This window comes from Nicotiana attenuata, unplaced genomic scaffold (assembly GCF_001879085.1).
Source record: "Nicotiana attenuata strain UT unplaced genomic scaffold, NIATTr2, whole genome shotgun sequence".
Taxonomy (NCBI): Eukaryota; Viridiplantae; Streptophyta; class Magnoliopsida; order Solanales; family Solanaceae; genus Nicotiana; species Nicotiana attenuata.
This window is the reverse complement of record NW_017676668.1, coordinates 18,122-40,054: the sequence shown is the minus strand read 5'-3', so window position 1 is coordinate 40,054 and position 21,933 is coordinate 18,122. Positions and strand designations below refer to the sequence as shown.

General features: G+C 40.8%; 1 protein-coding gene across 1 annotated transcript; it reads left to right on the top strand.

Moving 5' to 3' along the window:
- The first annotated feature begins 5,164 nt into the window (after positions 1-5,164).
- Positions 5,165-8,235, top strand: LOC109221154 (iron-sulfur assembly protein IscA-like 2, mitochondrial). The gene is made up of 4 exons (XM_019385616.1): positions 5,165-5,350; positions 5,836-5,960; positions 6,285-6,393; positions 7,467-8,235. Exons 1-4 carry the CDS (start codon positions 5,165-5,167, stop codon positions 7,530-7,532), a joined length of 486 nt encoding a protein of 161 aa, XP_019241161.1. The 3' UTR covers positions 7,533-8,235.
- Positions 8,236-21,933: the final 13,698 nt, after the last annotated feature.

Here is a 21,933-nt window from a genome sequence, read left to right as displayed (position 1 = left end):
CGCGGCCGCGCACTGACCGTGCACTGGGCCGCGCAAGTCAGGCAGAAAATTCAGAAAGTGCGCGGCCAGATGCGTGGTCACCCTCCTAGGTGCGCGGCCGCGCACGTCTCTTCGAGGAAAAATATTTCAGGGATAGAATTATAATTCCATAGGTGACTCTCCTTGACCTATATGAAGCCCAGCTCGCCCAAAAAGAGGGTATCTTGGTTATTAGAAGAATTTTGAAGGCAAAAACTGGCAAGAAGCAAGACGGAAGATCCGGCAACGAGTTTTTATCTTTCTTCCTCTTGTTTTTATCATTGATAATGAATTCTGTTGTTATGATTGTGAAAACGATTATGCATAGCTAAACTCCTAATCTAAGGTTTTGATGCAACCTGTTGAAGGATGATTTTCTTGTTACGTTAATATATATTTCCCATAGTATTTTCTCTATTTGTTCAACTATATGCTCATTGTTATTGATTGAAGGGCCCTCAATTAACTGTTCCTATTGAGTATGTATTACTCGGGAGAGAGTGCATATTTAGGTAGTTGCTGAACAACACCACTCCTAACGTATATGAGGAATCAATACGAAGGGATTAAAGGTGGGATTAGGGATAACGAAACCTTGGTGCAATCTAAGTGAGCTGTACTTAAGATTAGTTAGCCTAATTCGGGAGAATATGTCTAGTATATTGTTGTAATTACTCGGGAGAGAGTTACGACAGTCCGAATCCACATGATCGATAGAGAAGACTTAGGCAAATTTATAGGAACGTAGCGGAAAGGATTCCAATAATAGAGGAAATCACAACCTTAGATTCTACAACCCGTTCATAGTTAGTTCTTATTTATTGCATTTTCATTACACAATATTTAGTTAGTAAACATCCATTTATTACTCAAATGTTTCTGAAGATTGAATACGTGAATTTGTGTGAGTCCAATAGCTGTGTTTGATAGGTTAATTCCCTGTGGGATTCGACTCCGGACTTGTTAACCGGAATATATTTGCAACGATCGCTTTGTCCTTTTTATAAGGCATAATTGGACGTGATCAATGCTTAATCAGCTAAAATGTCACGATAACTTTTCACGTAAACAAGCAGAGGTAAAACATCACATTTTGATCCCCCTAGATCTTAATCTGGAAAAATCCGAGGCACATTATCAAGACCATAATCATGGCAACAGATCAAGCTATTTTCCACATACTTGTCTTTTCTAATGGTTTATAATGTTTCATTATGTTAATGACTAGAAAGAACCAATAGGTCCATTATACATAGAACTCAACTTTTTTTTTTTTTTGGATTGAACCATTAACTCAAGTTATCAATTTCAAGTTGCATTTCAAAAGAAAAATGAATTACGTGTATGGCTGCATGCCCTAGACCCGTAACCCTAAGCTACACTCCTAGCAATACAGTAAACTCACATATTTTTACACAAACACTAGGGTAATCAAATGTAACCAATAACTTAATTTACAGGATAACCGGAAAACAAATTATCCACACGCGATATTTATTAAACCAAATTAATTTACTATTGTCAAGTGATGTCATGTCGTACAAAAATGAAAATGCATATATATAAACCATGATAGGTGTATGGTCAAAATCTGACTACAGTGGTCGACTGAGCTGGAACCCCACCTAAGTGGTAAAATGGCGAGAAGTACCACGACCAACCTCATTCCCATCATCGGCAGTGTATGTCAAGTAAAAATGGTACTCAGATAATGACAAAAAGACCGTCACGTGAAGAACTCGTTGGTCAAAGGACACAGTAAAGCTTCGAGAACTATATATAGAAGGGGGATTCTCAGAAAAAAAGGCGAAACTTTTCCTCTCTACTCTTTCTCTTGCAATTTTCTCCTCTGAAGGATGTAAACTGATTTTTCTTTCTATCTCACCAAAGATGAGATATTTAACATCAATAAATATTGATTGTTCTTACTTTTCACTCATTGTATTGCTATACATTTTTAGATTGGAGTTGATTATGCTTGACATAAGATTTACTCTTCTTCTCATCATTGATTGATTTAATCAAAAGGTTTAATACTTTTTTGGTCAAACAATTTTGGCGCCGTCTGTGGGGATTTCTTAGCCAAATCTCCTAGTCTCCTTCAGATCCAAAACTGGTGAAACATAATCACCCACCAGAAAGAGCGGTAAGTAAACCTCACATGCTAATCTATACCATGATGCTACATAGAAGCAGAAGTTACAACCAACATCCATGCAAAGCTTGCAAGAGAAGACGACGCCTGTTGCGCAACTCCCATAAGAGAATAGGCACATCTTATGGGATGACCCGCGCACTGGATAATCCATACATCGGATGACCCACGAACGAGCTAAGGCAAACCCAACCCACGCAGAGCCAGGGCAGGTTTTATAAAAAAAGGGGAGGAAGAAAAGAAGGCCGAACACGGCTGCCGAATCCACAAACCACCATTCCATCAACCACTTAAACGCTTGGCAGAGCGAAAAACGCTATAAGGCTACCCTTGTTCATCGATTCATTGGATCGAGGTAAGGAAAATCCCATCTTGGTTTACCTTCTGCTGTTTGCTTAAACAGGGACACAAGCGTCGCATGGGCAAGCGAGCAAAGAAGCATTCCAATTGGGGAACGGAAGAACTATTACAAAATAACTTGAATATCACCCATCTCAAACGTTTCAACTTCTAGAAAATGATGTCCCGTAAGTTGTACTCCTTCTCCTCACCCAGATGTCCCGATTGGGCCATCTCGGGGAGGTTTTAAACGAGGCAATGAGGGAGATGTCACAAAGTTCAAAGGACAGTTCATCGCCCCGTCCATCGGCAAGCTCTCCAGGCCGAACGATGAAGGGGTTAAACATGGAAATTCCAATATATGCATAAAATGAACATTATCAAGGTAGCAACGTTCAATACTCTCCGGCATCACACCCTCCAATACAAAAAAAAAATTAAGCAAACTGGGACTCACCCAGGAAACACATAAGTTAAGCTAAATCGGGACTCCCCAAGAGCACACCCCAAAACTCTCCAAAAAATTGGGACTTACGACGGGTTAGCATTTCTACGATAGCTCGAAATAACACCCATACGGCTAAGGCCGTCGCCAAAGAAAAGAGTTCGATATCACTCGAACCACGACGGGTTAACATTTCGACAAGCTCGAAATAACACCCATACGGCTAAGGTCGTCGCCAAAGAAAAGAGTTCGATATCGCTCGAACCACGACGAGTTAACATTTCGACAAGCTCGAAATAACACCTTTACGTCTAAGGCCGTCGCCAAAGAAAAGAGTTCGATGTCGCTCGAACCACGATGGGTTAACATTTCGACAAGCTCGAAATAACACCCTTACGGCTAAGGCCATCGCCAAAGAAAAGAGTTCGATATCGCTCGAACCACGACGGGTTAACATTTCAACAAGCTCGAAATAACACCCATATGGCTAAGGTCGTCGCCAAAGTAAAGATTTTGATATCGCTCGAACCACGACGGGTTAACATTTTGACAAGCTCGAAATAACAACCCTACAGCCAAGGGCCATCCCCAAGATAAAGAATTCAACCTCGCTCGAATAACGATGGGCTAACATTTCAGCATCAGCTTGAAATAATACCCCTACAGCTAAGGGCCATCGCCAAGATAAAGACTCGACCTCCCTCGAATTATAGTGGGTTAATATTTCGACGACAGCTTGAAATGACATCCCTACGGCAAAGGGCCATTGCAAAAAGAAAAGTTTGAAATCATTCGAGCCCAATAATGCCTTTGCAGCTATCGGCTGTCGTCATGTTTTTCCTTTCCTTCTAATTAAAAAATTGATTTCGCTACGAACTCTAAGTTCGACCTCATTCGGATGTGTAAAAAAGGGGGGAGTCGACTCCGCCCGAATCAACGACATTTGGATCCCATACGAACGACTCAAGTCGAGACTAACTTCATCCAGAACAACAAAATTATGTAAACTCGTTTGAGTCAAAGACGAATCTTCTTAAAGAAATAAGTCACCAGTCGATTCCGCCCCAAACAGGCGAATCGAATGAGACTCTATCCGGACTCACGATGGAGTCCTACTCAGTCCGGTCAAAATTGGTTTCCCTGAAAAAATCAGAAATCCACTATACGAAGATCCAACAATTCACGCCATAGTTATGTAAAGCAATAGAGGGAAAGATACAAAGGATTTACAACGATGAAAACTCCTTTATTTAAACAGTTGCGCAAACGACCGCAGATAATACACGGCAAAAACCGGTCCAGTACAATTCTAAAAAAAAGAGAAAAGAAGAAGGCAACAACGTAAAAAATGAGAAACAAGAAAAAACAACAAAGATAACATTTTTACTTGGCGCCATCACCGCCATCCTCTTTATCGACATATCCACAAAGTTCTCCCTCGGCATCAACATCTTCAGCAGCCTTCGGTGTCGCGGGATCATAACCACAGTTAACACGAGCCTCTTGTGCCTTCACCCGAGCTCCTTCATAAGTAGCCTCAGAAACATTGCCCGCTTCCCACAAACTCTTATATATGTCCCGCTGGGCTTCAGCATGAACCCAGAGTTCGTGCAAATGGCAAGGAACAGCGGCGGAGGAAGATTCAACTTGGGCCAACAATTGTGCCTTTTCGGCTTCAAGAATAGCGACCCGATCTCCCAAAGTTGAAGCATCCTGGTCAATGTCGCCAATACGCTCTTCGAGCCTCGCCTCCCTAAGCGTAGCCGTCGCCCTCTCAAAATCCTACTTGGATTGAAGGACACGGATAGCGTCCTCTAAAGCTGCCGCTCAGGCCGAAGCCGACGCCTAGGCACTTTCGACGCTCTCCAACTCGGAGACCTTTCTCTCCACTTCGGTTAACTTCCCCATCCACTCTGCACTCATCGCCTCGACTCTAGTGGCATTGAGATCCAGCTCAGACTGCAACAACCTAACCCTCGCCTGAAGATGCTCACACTCCGCGGCGACCCCTTTTCCCAACTCAAGTTCTTCGTCCTTCACACGAAGTTGCTCCTCGAGCTCTCTATTCTGGCGAATAGCCTGCACCAACTCCCGATCCCTATTCTCCAGTTCCTCGCCGAGAGATTGATTACGGGCTTTCCCCCTTAACCGTTCGTGCATCTCACGACACTTATTGCAGTAGCATCGATACTTCTCCAACATCGCCTATGGCATTGTCGTCAAGTTCTCTGATTCGTCGAATTGTTCCGTTTTTCACCACTCGGATTCACCAAAATTACCGCCTTTTGAATTCTTCTGCTTCTTCTGCTCTATCCCAACCCGAATCCCAATCCCAATCCCAATCCCAACCCGATGCTCCCGATTCTGTTTTAATGACCGAAAGCTGCGTTCGTGTAAGTTTATATCTTTCCATCCGAAACTTTTCCTTTTTTTTTAATCCTAAAAATGTCTGTTATGATTGATTTTATTTGGGATATATTTTCTGTCACTATAAATATTTTCTTATGTGAATTTTTGACATAAATTCAAGTTTTTTATGCTTTCTCTTTTGAAGGCATCACGAGACTTGATCCCTTTTTGTTTAATCAGCTAAAAAATCAAAACTTGTTTAGTTGCTTTGTGGAAGGTTGTTAATTTCCAAGTGAATAGCTCCAACCTCCATTTCTGAAAGGGTTTACTGGAAAAGGGGATTTTTTTTTTCGGTTCTGGAAATAGTGATACATATCACTATGTGATAGCATAATCAGTTAGACGACAAGATTCAAGATTTTATACTGTTTTATAAGGTTTGATGTCTGTAGAGATTTAGGTGTCTGAATTGCTTGTAAAATTAAGTTGAGACAATTCACTGATTTGGTTCTTTTACATGTCTGAGCAGAGGATGAAAGAGTTGCAAGCTGGCGAACATAAAGAGAAGATGCTTCGTTTGAGTGTTGAAGCTGGTGGTTGTTCAGGGTTTCAATATGAATTCTCTCTAGATGATAAGACCAATTCTGATGACAGGTTTGCTGACGTTTTCTACTATTTGTCAGCCTATTCAATTTTCGAGTATTATATTATCCTTGCATTAGTTTTAGAGGGCCCTATTTGTCTTAGCTTAATTGTCTTAAAACTAGTTATCGAGTACAATTGATTGATTGCTGAATCATGTTCTAGGTGGTCATAATAAATCTGACATATTTTGCAGTATGAATTCGGCATCCTACTCCCCGCCTTCCCACCCTGCAAAGCCACTTAAAATGCACTTTAGTATCATATGTTACTAGTATTAAGATTTGTCAGTATGTTGTTTATGTTGCCATCTTATTCGTTTCTTATTCTTCATAGAATTTTTGAGCGCGACGGAGTTAAATTGGTCGTGGATAATGTATCATATGATTTCGTCAAAGGTGCAACTGTTGATTATGTTGAGGAGCTGATTCGCTCTGCTTTTCAGGTCTGTAAATGTAGCTTCCATGGCCTTCATTATTGGTATTTTATTGCATGTCACATACACATGCATATTGGTGTTCTAGATCAATAGCATGATAGATGTTGCTATCCTCTTTTTCAATTATTGTTTGTCAATGAAGCAAGAACTAGGACAGGTCATTAGTTTAAGCCCAAAAACACTTGCCATTCTCAGATATGATTGTACCACCGACCAATTTATTAGCATGGGTTAGAAAATAGAAGTTTTACCTTCAAGTAGTTTATCTAGAAACTAAAGGTGTCTAACTCATATAGACCAGAATTCTTATTTTGAAAATGCATGATTTTTTGTTTCAAAATTTAACTGCTTTTGGAGTATGGAAAAGATCACTTTAGACTTGAGCAGATTTTTGTGTCTTCTATCTTGTCATGTATGGAACAAGGAAGTCAGTTGATACTTCAAAAGGTTATCTTGCACTACATACTGTATTGAAACTATGGTTGCTTCCTCTAGACAATCCCCATGTTCTCTCTAGTGCGGTAGTGCCCATCAACTGAAAATGTATCAGAAGCAGAAAAGAATAATACATTATGTTGTAAAAAAATACTGTATTTGAAAGGCGCAACTATGATAAGTAGATGGATGCTAGAAATAATGGACTTGTGCTAAAATATTTATGAATAAACAAAAATCTATATTTTTGCAAAACACAGGTAAATGAATCGGACCATATGATTTACCATTGTGTCAGACCCCCTTGATTGAACTTTTGGTAATACCTTCTAAAGGGGAATATGGTGTTAGTGCTTGGATGTTATTTTGGAGGAAAACAGTTGAAAAGTTGCAAGCCTGCAAGTTTTCTGGTGTTATCTGAGCTATAGGGAAATAAAAATCACATGGTCTTAGAAGATTCCATACGAGGGTGTGGTAGTGTATTACACGAATTTATACCATTATCCTAATGTTCACATTGCTCCAAGAATTTTCATCCGTTAAAGTTTGATACTATATCTTTTAGCTGGCACTAGGACCATTTCATTTTCTGTTACTATCGGGTTTTCATTTAACCGCTTTTGTGCATGTCTTATTTTCTGCAGGTGTCTACCAATCCTAGTGCAGTGGGTGGGTGCAGTTGTAAAAGTTCATTTATGGTGAAGCAGTAAAATGGCACTTCAGTAACATTCAGCCAAATAATCGGCATTCCAATGAGCAGGACACGGTTTTCTGCAGCCATATGACACTTTTATATTAATCCTTCTGGTGTCTAATTATCTATTTATCATATACTTCTACCTTTTGTGGTAGCAAGACCTGCATTATGAGGCATTTTTCCGAATTTGTACTCAAGAGATCATAGGTTCTTTATTGTACATGTCAATTCTTTTGTCTTGTTGGAGCTAGTTGGAGGGCAGAATGTAATTCTTAACTAGGCAGGCAGACAGGCTGTTGTATTTTAGGCAATAATTCCAGTTGAAGAGATGCTATTCAGTTTTGGCTGTAGGCATTTGACAAGGAATCTTGAAGTGAAGACGCTTCAATCAGAACACATCTGACTCACGGCATTCCCTATAGCTATTGTTGTGAAGGTCCTGAGAGCATGTGGTAGAAGCATATTAGAAAGTGTCGCCATCCACTATGGTAGAAAAGTTTGATCAAACAAAGCTTTACTTGCTTTATTTTTCTGTATGATGCTTGAAATCTATGTTCATGTTGATGGAACTCACTCTTGTTGATGCAACAATGCTCAGAGATGGTCTAAAAGTGGTACCAAAGATTGGGGAAATGCCAATATGAAGGAGCTACTTACACCAAAGCTAGTAATTGTTGACTGCACAACTTCAAAAATGTTTCATTTTGATACCACTATTATCTAGTCTTAAGTTTTTCTACTTAACGGTTCTATTATCATCAATGAGCACCCACTTAGTTTTTCTCTTATGTCTCTTCCTAACGACATCTATAGCATATCAAATTTTAAAGACTTAAGCCTCGTTTATGGCGAGTAGAAATATAATTTGAGATAGTATTAAGCATTGCTTTGATAGGATCTAGTAGCAGGTAGATCAAATCTGATAATAGAGGATAATTGACTTACAATAAAATTGCAAATCTTCCTCAAATTACTTTTAGTGCAAAGTTTATAATGTAAAAGTACTTTAGTAAGGTTTATTTTACAGTTGGCCAAATATATCAAACTAAAACTTTTAAGGAATTTTTACCTCCTATAGCAAAGGTTGATACCTTATTTATTTTAAATAAATATCTTTTTAAAAAATTATATTCCATAGCTATCTTTTGATTTTTATAGCCAAATATCTATTTAAGGTTACCTCCTACCCTTAAGCTATAAAATACTCTTAATTAATTGCACTAACCTTCTTGTTCACTTGCTTCTCGAGTCTATATTTATCCCTTCACTCCCAAGTCATTCAAGGGCTTGTTTGTATAATCATGGTTCTTTATCCCTATGGAGTGTATTGTTTAGGTCTCTCATTCTTTCAGATGGAGGTTCGAAATCAAAGGAACGACCATCGAAATCAAAGCAACGACCATGGAAATCAAGCCCTAGGAATGGAAAGGCCTCATCAAAATCAACGGCGTTCCCCTCGAGTTAGTCCAGCCTGAAATCCTCCGTTACAAAGCTTTCGAACCAATTCTCCTCTTAGGCCGCCACAGATTCGCCGCAGTGGACAAAGACGACAAAGTTGGGAGCTGGGCAACTTGAATTTTCTGTTAATATATTTCAATGTATTTCATTGTATCCACTGTCTTTTTTTTCATTGTATTTCAACGTATCTCGCTGTATTATATGTATTTCATTATATTCATTGTCTGTTTTTTCATTGTATTTCAACGTATCTCGCTGTATTATATGTATTTCATTATATTCATTGTCTGTTTTTTCATTGTATTTCAGTGTATCCCGCTGTATTCTATATATTTCATTGTATTCACTGTCTCGCTATATTCCATGAATGTATTCATATATATTTTTTAATTAATATAATTTATGTATTCAGATGTATTATATAATTTCTCTGAAGATTGCTATGTTTTTGGGGGTGTTTTTCGGTTGAGAATCTTTTTTATAACTGGAAATACAAAATTTGTGTGTTATAATTGAGTTTGTTGAGTTATATTAGGAGTCTATTATGTTAATTGATTCACTTNATATATATATATATATATATATATATATATATATTGTCGAAAGTCTTCCTAGATAAAACAGAAGCATGAGATGGTGTACGTGGATGTCAAACTGCGAATCATCTTCTGATTTGTTTCTGATTTTCTATATATGGGATGTAAGACAATGCCTAATAATATATCAAGAGACTAAAACAACTTGCCAATAACTAATTAGGAATTTACACTATATATGATGATCGAAGCACAATGATTGATTATAATTCCAACTAATACAACAAACTTTGTTATTTAATTAGTAGAAGTAATCAATTAGTCTTGCTAGAATAATCCTTCAACTCGTCCACGAGCCAAGCATGACCAGAATTTGCTGTTATCCTATTTGATAGCCCAAAGGATTATTAATTGAGGTATCACATTTTCTGGATGAATGTTAAGTAACATATTAGTTCATATTCCAGAAGGATACAGAAACCTAATATGGGTATAGAACAACATGACTTGCATTCTCTAATTATATATTATTGCTGCATTTAATCAAAAACCAAAAAAGGCCATATATTATTTTTTGTGAAACAAAGTTGCATCAAACCTTTTTAAAGAGGAAAGCAAGCAAGAATAGATCATCTCCTAATTAAAGGAACTGCAAACATCTGCATTAGCTTAGAGAAGAATTGTAAACAAATGGAGTTTATTCTCCTAGGAAAACTTAGCATATTTGCTAGCTAGCATTTTCCTTCTTTGTATATGCATATAAAAATTAGTCCAATTTGGTACTGATTGACTAGATACGAATTCTAGAAAAGATATGAACTTTTACCACTACAGTGAATGGGGTCTCTACTCTAGCATGTCAATACCTGCAAAAGTATTCATTGAGAGTAAATTCAGAAGGTAAAGATTAAACAATTCTAAAACATGGTAATGTACAATTTCTTTTCGAGATTATAGTGTCAAGTAAATGACAATAAAATAGAATATTAAGGAAGAATTTAGGATCCATGAGTTGAGGATCAAAGGATATGACAAATGACGTGGTCCTCCGCCTTGTAAAAACACAATATGATGGTCCCAATATCTTGTAAAAACACAATATGATGGTCCCAGTCCCACATGTAATTTTCTTCAATTTCTAATAAAAGAAAGAAATTTAGAGAATGTTCTGTCACTTTGCCTTTCGGGCATAATCATTTGGCAAAAAGTATTTATAGTCTTAGAGACTATAAAAATACAATGGGATTTGTTCATTTGAAAATATTAAAAGATATTTTTGAAGGTTGAAATTTACTACGACTAAATCCAGATAATGAGTACTAATCACTGGCTCATCTATATTGCCAATTCTACCTTAGTCATTTCTTCTAAAATTGTTATGCTTTTGACGATCATAATTGAAAATATAAGACTGCTTTACACATTAAAAAGGCTATTATAAGCATATAAGACGTTAGTGTTGCTCCACCTATGATCCCACCTCTCCGTTATTCTTACCCAGTTTCTACTCTTAACCACCACCCTCCTATTATTTTTGTCAAATTTTGATTTTACCATGCAAAGAGTATTCTGATGTGTTAAATTTAGTACAAAAGAAATTTACATTGCTTTTGGTTTGCAAAATAGTACATTTAACTTATTTTTCAATAAACAGTGTCCATTTTGAAAAACAAATACGGTAAAAACATTTTCAGAAAGTTTAAACAGCAAAACATTAGTAGTTTGCAATTTCGTCTTTAATAATTCACAGTCCAGGATCGAACAGCTAGCATGTGTGTATGGGTCCAAATTTGGACGACCACAACCATTTGACAAAGGCAACGGAAGATGAGATTTTCATAAGCAGGACGCCCTACGAGGGATGACTGATAGCGGATAGAGGACGCCTAGTTGTGCAGTCGTGTAGGCCCAATAAGGGGTATTTGGAATATTCTCACGAATATTCCCTATGGTATGTTTTCTTGGGTGCAGAAAGGGGCTAACCCTTATATATAGCGGAGAAAATACCTATTAGAGGGATCTTCTTCAGTTTTTGGGACCTTTTCAGTTGAAAGCAAAACTCATACAATCTCTCCTATATTGAAGATTGTCCCTTTCATTGTACAATTACCGCCTTTTTCATAATATTAACAAATACTTTCCATCGCGTTCGTTACTTATATCTTCTGTTCTAGATTTTATTATGCTTAGCTGAGATTTACCCCTTCATTTTCTATGATTGATTTGTTCACTAAGGTTCCAATATCTTTTGAATCAAACAATTTGGCACCATCTGTGGGGATTTCTTTAGCTGAGACTTTAGTTTCATCTAGATCCCTGAAAGAAATAATCACCTCTTCCTGGCCTCGCAAAGATCAACAACGGCAGGAAAGGGGGAAGCAAGACTAAAAGCGATAGTAGGCGTCGCTAGCAACCTTATGGATTCTATCAACAAGGCCGGCCGGGAAGACAATGAAAATACAACGCCAGGCGCCACGCCCGAGGGAGATACCTCACCCCCTCCCCCACACGAAGGCGTGACTATCTCGCGTGAGAGGGAAACTTCAACATCCACGGTAGGAGAAGCTCCACCGGCTGTGAAAAGACTATTAGAAGAGTGGTTAACAAACACCTTGAGCGGTATACTCTACAAACCTGTTTAGAGGGATATCGGAGGCACAATGCGCGCTGACACCACAGCTATCACCGATGAACCGGAAACTCCACGCGCAGGTAATACTCACACTGACAACAATGCAGGTAACAACGCGCTTGCATCCATCCTAAAAAAAATGGAAGAAATGGAAAATGAGAACAAAACACTCCGTGATCAGATGAAGGAACACCAAGAAAGGGTTGATAAAATACCGAGCGCTCCAAAGATGCTACCAAAACGAGACGTCGACCGATTCATCGAGCATCCCTATAGTGAAGTGGCAGCCCCCCATGCTATTCCAAAAACCTTCAAAATTCCGTCATACTTAAAAATATACAATGGCACCACAGACCCAGAAGATCACATAATCCACTACGTCATGGCAGTGAAAGGCAACGATCTGTCGAAAGAGCAGGTGTCATCGGTGCTGCTGAAAAAGTTCGGCGAAACCCTAACAGGGGGAGCACTGACATGGTATTCCCAACTGCCGGCACGGTCGATATCAACATTCGAAGAAATGGCAGATAAATTCGTCACCGCTCATGCGGGAGCCAAAAAGGCAGAAGCTAGTGTAAACGATATCTTCGCCGTTAGACAAACGACAGGCGAGGGACTTCGGGATTTCCTAGCCCGGTTCAACAGGGTAAGAATGAGCCTACCCAATGTATTGGAGGGGATAGCGGTAGCAGCCTTCCAAAATGGATTAAATAGAAATGGGTTGAAAGCAACAAAAAAGCTGCTAAGTAGGCTCATGAAATACCCTCCCACTACGTGAAGAAATCCATAACGCATATTGTGCCAAAGTAAGGGCAGATGAGGATGACTTAAATGGTCCGATCCAACGGCTAACATCAGTACAAACTGAAATAAGGAGAGACCGCCGTAACGACGGTCGAAGGGACCAACTATCCCGTTTCAATCGAGAGAGGCATCATCCCTACATCCGGACACCATCCCACCTCCACCACAACATGCAGATGTCACACCCCGACGCACCTTGCCACAGCGAAATGAGAGAGTGGCCGCAGAAAATGAAGTCGGATCCAAGCACCAGGAGATCAAACGCTCTGTGCGAGTTCCATCAGAAAAGGGGACATAAGACCGAAGATTGCATAGGCTTGCGATAGGAAGTGGTAAGAATGCTGAACCAAGGACACCTGAAAGAACTGCTGAGCGACGAGGACGGGATAACTTCACTCGTGGGCGCGATCAACCCCAAGGACCCCCAAAACCACCTTCACCGGCTCGTGTCATACGAATGATCATTGGCGACGGTGACGATACAGTAATAAACCATGTGAAGTTCACCACTATACACAAATTCAGGCGAACAATCGCTCACGAACGGTATGATGACCTCGAAGACAGTATCATCTTCGATAAGTCAGATACCCACAATTTGTCTTTCCCTCAGTATGATGCTCTGGTTATAACTTTACGTATTGCGGATACCGATGTAAAAAGAATAATGGTGGATGACGGAAGCAGTGTGTGTATTATCCACCCACGAGTCCTCGCACAGATGAGACTCGAGGATAAGATAGTACCGCGCTGCATAACACTAACGGGTTTTAATAATGCAATTGAACGAACCTCAGGAGAAATAATGCTGCCCGTTCTGGCTGGAGGAGTCACTCTGGAAACGACTTTTCACGTCATGAACCAGGAAACAGCCTACAACGCTATCATAGGACGTCCATGGATACACGCCATGCGAGCCGTCCCTTCAAGTTTCTACCAAGTGATCATATTTCCTACCCCATTGGGAATATTCAACATCCGGGACGAGCAACGTACCGCCCAAGAATGCTACCGCATCGCCCAAGATTGCGCGCGCACCCAACAACTAAAGGGAGCGAGTGCGGAAGCATAGAAATCAGCCCTGTCAGGAGCCAAACGCGACATACAGACGGAGGCCATCAAAGATCCAGATGTCGTAGAGGCTTGCAAGGCAACTGTGGAAGACCTCGACCCCGTTCAATTGGACAACGCTGACAACACAAAGAAAGCTTATATCGGGCATAACCTCTTAGAACCAGGTAAGTTCCATGAATTCTTAACTAACAATGCTGATCTATTTGCCTTCTCCCACTCAGATATGCCGGGAATCCCAAGGGACATCGCCAGACATCGGCTGAATGTCGACCCTCTCTACCTGCCTGTGCGGCAAATGAGGAGAAAGTTCAACGCCGCAATCAACGACGCAGTCAGCGAAGAAGTCGATAAGCTACTCGCTAATAGTTCCGTCCGAGAATCAAAGTATCCTGAGTGGGTCGCCAATGTGGTCATGGTAAAAAAGAAAAATGCAAAATGGCGGATGTGTGTCGACTTCACCGACCTAAACAAAGCCTGCCCAAAAGATTCCTTTCCACTACCACACATCGATCAGCTCATCGACGCAACAGCGGGCCACGAACTATTAAGCTTCCTAGATGCCTATTCTGGTTACAACCAAATCCTAATGGCAGAAGAAGATCAAGAAAAGACCACCTTCATCACCCACCAAGGGACATACTGCTACAAAGTTATGCCGTTCGGACTCAAGAACGCAGGGGCGACGTACCAAAGACTGGTGACAAAAATGTTCAAAGAACAACTTGGAAAAACTATGGAGGTCTACATCGACGACATGTTAATGAAGCCAAAAAAGAAGGAGGATCACATTGGTCATCTGAAGGAAGCCTTCAAAATATTGAGGCAATACGAAATGAAATTGAATCCAGAAAAATGCACCTTTGGCATAGCCTCGGGTAAGTTCCTAGGATTTCTAGTATCACAAAGGGGTATCGAGGTCAATCCAGACCAGATCAAGGCCATCGACGGAATACCAGAGACGTTGACTAGCAAAAAGTAGGTACAGATGCTGACGGGACGAATAACCGCCCTATCAAGGTTCATCTCACGGTCGTCAGATAGGTGCCATAAATTTTTCAACATACTGAGGAAGGATCACGGATTACAGTGGAACTCGGAATGTATCGACGCCCTAAAGAAATTAAAAGCACACATATCCTCACCGCCACTACTGGTCAAGGCGGATCCAGGCGAATGCCTCCTGGTGTATCTAATAGTCTCCAAAGTCGCGGTAAGTGCAGTTCTGGTCCGCGAAAGCAAAGGTACGCAGTCTCCAATCTATTATATCAGCAAAACCCTAATTGATGCCGAAACAAGGTACCCTCACCTTGAGGAATTAGCTCTGGCATTAGTCGTAGCTTCACGAAAGCTTAGACCATATTTTCAATGTCACCCCATAAAGGTGGTGACAACCTTCCTCCTCAGGGGCGTCCTACACAAACTCGAGCTATCAGACAGGTTGGCCAAATGGGCCATAGAATTAAGCGAGCACGATATAACGTATCAACCGCAAACTGCTATAAAGTCACAAGTGCTCGCTGACTTCGTCGCCGATTTCAGTGCGGAAATATTGCGTGAAGCAGAGCAGGAGGTGCACCGAGCGCCATCTCCCTCCGACCTATGGGTCCTCTATACCGACGTTGCATCTAACACGTCGAGCTCGGGACTAGGACTCGTCCTCAAAGTCCCTACAGCCAAAGTGATTCGCCAATCCATACAATGCCCCGAAATGACTAACAATGAGGTCGAGTATGAAGTTGTGATTGCAGGATTGAAATTAGCCCTAAAAAATGGCGCTCGGCGACTCGTCTTACATTGTGACTCCCAGCTCGTGGTGAATCAAGTCACTGGGACTTTCCAAATCAAAGAACCGAGACTACAAAAGTACCAGTCAGAAATTACCAAACTACTACCAGAATTCGATGAATGCCGCCTCGACCAGATACCCTAAGCGTAGAATGTCGAAGCAGACGGGCTCGCCAAGTTGGCGGCAGCCACCCAAAATATCAACAAATAAAACGTGTTCACCCTCCTCCATTCCTCGATAGACCAGGTCGAGGTACATTCTATAAATCTGACTTGGGAATGGCGCAATCGTATCTTAACTTATTTGCAGGAAGGAACGCTCCCACAAGATAAGAAAGAAGCCAAAAAGCTCCGAATACAGGAGGCCAGGTACAGCCTCGTGAATCACGACCTTTACAAAAGGACGTTCGGTGGCCCCCTGGCCAAATGCCTCGGACCAAACCAAACGAGGGGGGTATTAGAAGAAGTACACGAGGGGCACTGTGGTGCTCATATAGGAAATCGTGCCCTCGTCAGATGCCTCATCCGCGCGGGATACTACTGGCCCACCATGAAAAAAGAAGCCACAGACTACGTCAGGAAATGTGAACAATGTAAAAATACACCCCTATGATACACCAAGCGGGAGAACTGCTGCACTCTGTCACTTCGCCATGACCATTCATAAAGTAGGGGATGGATATTGTCGGACCCCTTCCAGCAGGACGAGGTAAGGTACGCTTCCTTTTGGTTTTAACTAACTATTTTTCTAAATGGGTGGAAGCGGGTGCATACACGCAGATACGTGAAAAAGAAGTTATCACATTCATATGGAAAAATATAATGTACCGCTTTGGCATTCCCAAAGAAATCAGCTGCGATAACGGATCCCAGTTCGTCAGAAAGAAAACAACCGAGTTCTATGAAAAATGGCACATCAAGCGAATACTCTCCACACCATACCACCTCGCCGCCAACGATAAAGCCTAGCCTTCCAATAAAATGATATTGAATATATTAAAAAAGAAGCTCGAAGACGCCAAAGGGTTATGGCCTGAACTACTGCCAGAAGTACTATAGGCATACCGCACCACGCCAAAAGCTAGCACAGGTGAAATGCCATAGTCCTTAGTCTACGGGATTGATGCGGTTATACCCGTCGAAGTCGGAGAACCTAGCCGGAGATACTCCAATGAGAGCGGACCAAGTAACGATGAACGTAGATTGCAAGACCTAGATGAAGTCGAGGAGAGAAGGGACATGGATCACATAAGAATGGTAGCCCAAAAACAACAAGCAGAGAGGTACTATAACAAGAAAGCCAAAATACGACCACTCAAGGTCGGAGAATACGTTCTCAAAGCTAAAACACATGCAGCAAAAGACCATAATGAGGGAAAGCTGGAAAAAAATTAGGATGGGCCATACAAAATCTCAGTCTCAGCGAACAAATGAGCGTTTAAGTTAGAGACAATGGAAGGAAAGCTACTCCAAAACAATTGGAATGTCGCCCATCTCAAATACTTCCACTTCTGAAAAAAGCGCCCCCTAAGTCGTACTCTTTTTCCCTCATCCGGGTTTCGTCCCAATCGGGTTTTCTCGGTGAGGTTTTTAATGAGGCGGCAAGGGAGACGCCTATAGGTTCGAAGTGTTATTCATTACCCCACCCGTCGATATAATCTCCAGGCCGAGTAATGAAGGGACTGGGCATAGATAGCCAAATCTCCATTGTATGTACAAAGTCAACACGTATTTTCTACGAGAATGTATTGAAATCTCCATTGTATGTACAAAGTCAACACGTATTTTCTATGAGAATGTAATCAAATCTCCATCGTATGTACAAAGTCAACATGTACTTTCCACGAGAACATAATCAAATCTCCAACGAATGAATGAAACCAGCGTCCACTATACTCCAACTAACAGAATAGAGTGCCACCCTTACGACGGGATACTACTTCGACGCCAGTTCTAAAGTAACATCCCTATGGCTAAGGCCGAAACGTGTTTGACCGCGCTCGAACTGCAACGGGATACTACTTCGATGCTAGTTCTAAAGTAACATCCCAGTGTCTAAGGCCATCGACTAAGAAACGTGTTCGACCTCGCTTGAACTACGACGGGATATTACTTCGATGCCAGTTCTAAAGTAACATCCCAATGGCTAAGGCCATCGACTAAGAAACGTGTTCGACCTCGCTCGAACTACGACAGGATATTACTTCGATGCCAGTTCTAAAGTAACATCCCAAAGGCTAAGGCCATCGACTAAGAAACGTGTTCGACCTCGCTCGAACTACGATGGGATATTACTTCGACGCCAGTTCTAAAGTAACATCCCAATGGCTAAGGCCATCGACTAAGAAACGTGTTCGACCTCGCTCGAACTACAACGGGATATTACTTCGACGCCAGTTCTAAAGTAACATCCCAATGGCTAAGGCCATCGACTAAGAAACGTGTTCGACCTAGCTCGAAAAAAGAGAGGAGATAAAAAAGAAGGAGTCCGACCTCACATGAAAAACAATCGATCTGACAGTCCGACAAATGCCCCGAATGTCATGAAAATTACAAAGGTTACCACCAAATCAACAAAACAATTTCTTCATTACAACAAATTTTTACTAGCACCTATCTTTACAGTGGGCTCAAAGTCGCCCTTACAAAAATCCTACGACAAAAGAAAGTACAAACAAAAATTTACTATCATACATCGTCCGCGATACCATACACATCTTCATACCAAGAGTCGGAAGCAAGACGGTTTGCATCATCAGAATTGATGTCATCTCCATCAGGTGAAAGAGGGTCGTACCCACATGCCTCGCGATCTGCACGAGCTTTGGCACGAACATCCTAAAGCTCGGCGTCAGACGCCCTCCCCTCAGCATGAAGAGCCTTGTAAACATCGAGCTTGGCCTCGTCATGAACCCACAACTCGTATAAACGACGAGACACACCAGGATCAGCTGAAGCACGAGACGTAGAAGGTTGCGAGTTTCGGCACACGTCTTTCGCCCTTAGTGACACTGTCACACCTCCTTTTACACACCACCCCGAAAGATAATATATAAGGGAGTTTTTCCAATTTAAGTGACATTATTCGAAATGGGATTATTTACCAGAGTCGCCACTTGGGATGGTTTGTTTTCTGGTGTCCCAAGTCACCGGTTTATTTTAAATCCCAAATCGAGAAAAATTTCGACTTTCCTTTTGAAGTCTGCGAACCAGAAATTCTGAGTAAGGAATTCTGTTAACCCGAGGGAAGGTGTTAGGCACCCCCGGATTCCGTGGTTCTAGCACGGTCGCTTAAACTATCATAATTGGCCCATTATCTGACTTTAATACATGTTTTAACCTATGGTTCAATTTTAACTCTATAACCGCTTTTATTTATTTTTTAGGAGAATTGCAACGTCATTTAAAATACGTCTTGAACCACGTCACATAAATGCACTCGCGGCTCTTGACATATTTTATCTAACATTGTTGGGATTTGGATTTGGGTCACATAAATGCGCACCCGAGTTTAGGAAGGTAAATTATTAAAATAACGCGCCTAAAGCAACTACGCGTTTTTTAAATTTGCGAGGGCCATAAACTATTTATATAAGGCCATAAACTATTTATATTGCTAATATGGCACATCTCAAATTAATTACCACGGACAATTGAACTGACATGATTTAAGGCCAAGGTACGCAACTATTAGAGAAAAGGGGAAGGGCATTAGGATTTCAGGAGCTGGACCAACTCTATTAGCTATCATCAGCAACAATAAACTTTGGGCTCAAGAACAGGCCCGTGATAAGCGGAAAAAAAAGTTAGGCCAAATTGAGCATGAAGCCGCCACTGCGAAAGGACAAGGTTGATACCAATTCTGAATTAAACTATCAAGCAATGAGTTTCCTTAATCTTGTGTTCATATCCTACTATGATAGTATTCAGAATCTAAAACTACAACATTAATCAATTCATGGGAATAAAGCCTATATATCTAATGGAGACATGCTGCAAATTTCACGATAAAGGATAATGAGATTCATTCACCACCTATTTTAGCTCTTCTTCAAAGTTAGCAACTTAAGTTCATATTCATGAGGCGTCCATGCTTTTATACCTAAAGAATGAATATCTCAAAAACTACAAACTGATTCAAACTCTTATTGAGTTCACAAAGGGTTCAATAAACGATATAGAAGAAAACTGAGGACTACACTCTTTTTTTTGTTTCTCACATTCAATATCAAATCCTCATGCTTGCCAAAACCATGAAATCCACATCCAAACCAAACAATTTTAATTAGTTAAACTAGTAGTCCCAGTCCATAATTAATACATACACAATTGATTAGTACCCTTGATTCGAGTATACTCACAAGAGTCCAAATCTAGCATTTAAAGACCAAATATATGTCCAGGAATGAAATATCCAAAACAAGCTAGACTGAAAATAAATGAACATGGTGGAATCGAACATTAACTACAACAGAGACTAATATTTTCATTTAATTCCAGCTGGATCAACAGATCTTTACACACAGCTCAAACAGGCTTCGTTTCCATTTTAGTTTTAAAGGAATACCTGGAAATTGCAAAGGAAAAGAAGTGAAGGATCAGCAATGAAACAGTAGCAGAATGCAGCCTCAGCAAAACCAGCTCAAACCCAAAAATAATGTGAAGTAATAAAGAATAAACCAGTTTCAACTGAACAAATGACCCAACAAACTTCAAACCAGACTTTTGTGAACCAAACTCAAACCATTTTAGCCCCAGATAAACCAGAAATTGTTTCAGAAATGGGAAGCTCCAGAAATCACAGTAAAAGTTCAATGGAACAGTATTTTCACTAAAATTTTAGCCTATTTTCTATTTTTGCAGAATTTTTCTCTTCCAAGTCTGCCTTGAATGCCAAACTAACGTGCCTTTATAGGCAAAGTTTAGGGCAGCAGAAATAGGCTAAGTTTTGCCCATTAGACCTTTTCCAATTTTATTTTTTGCTACTTAATCCCTGAAATATTGACTTGCTTGCCAAGTAAAGCTATTTTTCAGCTTCTAAGAAGCTTCCTAGGCAGTTACCCAAAGATTCCTTTAGTAGATATCCTAAATTACCCCTTAGTTACTTTGTTATTACTTTTAATAGACCAACCTGGGTCAAATTGACCCAAGGCAGACCAGACATGGGCCTTTAACAAAAATCGGATTAACCCTTTCTTTGGGCTTTCAAACCAAGTCTGGGTTTCAAAACCCAAAATCAAACAAAATTGACAGAATTTAGCACAAAACCTTCAAAAAGCGAACAAAAGCACTTTAAAATCAAAAAGGACTTCTGAACTAAATAGTCTCTTTGGCTCAAAAACTAAATGAAAAATCAAACAAACTATAACAAAACTAAAGGGAATACTAATTAACGATTAGCCTGGATTAAAGGGACACATGCAGAAGTGACTTTGAGAAAAACCAAAGAAAAGAAGAACATAGAAGAAGATAAGGAAAGGAAATGATGAAAAAGGTCCTGAAAATACCTGTCCAAAACAGGTGAATAAAAGCCTTGAACGACCCTTAGAATAATCCGATTTTGGGCCGAATTAGACCTTAATCGCGTGTTCTCGATGAAAACACCCGACTAAAGTCCAATCCGAGCTCAAATCTTCGTCCAACTGACTGACTTGCATTTTTGGAATTTAGGGTTCTGATTTAGATTTGATATTTGAGGAGTTCAGGGGTGATTTGAGGGAAGTTGGCCATGGATTAGGGAAGAGGGGGCTGTGGTGGTCAAGGGGTGTTATTTTGGAGGGGATTGGGACCGGCGCCGCCACCGGAGAAAGTTAGGGCGGCGCTAGGGTTTCTAAGATTTGAGGCATTCTGGTGGGATTTGAGAAAAGGCGATTGGAGATTTGAGATGGGGTGGTGGAGAGGATTCGATGGTGTATTTTTTGGGGTGATTGGCCGCCGACCGCCGCCTGCCGCCGCCGTGGGCAATTTCCGGCGGGCGACGGACGGTGGTTCAAGGCGGTTTTTGGTTGGGGTCTCTGAAGGGTATGAGAGAAGATGATGAGGGGTTCTGAGGGGGGGTATGGGGGTCACGTTTTGGACATATATATGTTAAAATGAAACCATCAGTTCCGGACCGTTAGATTAAT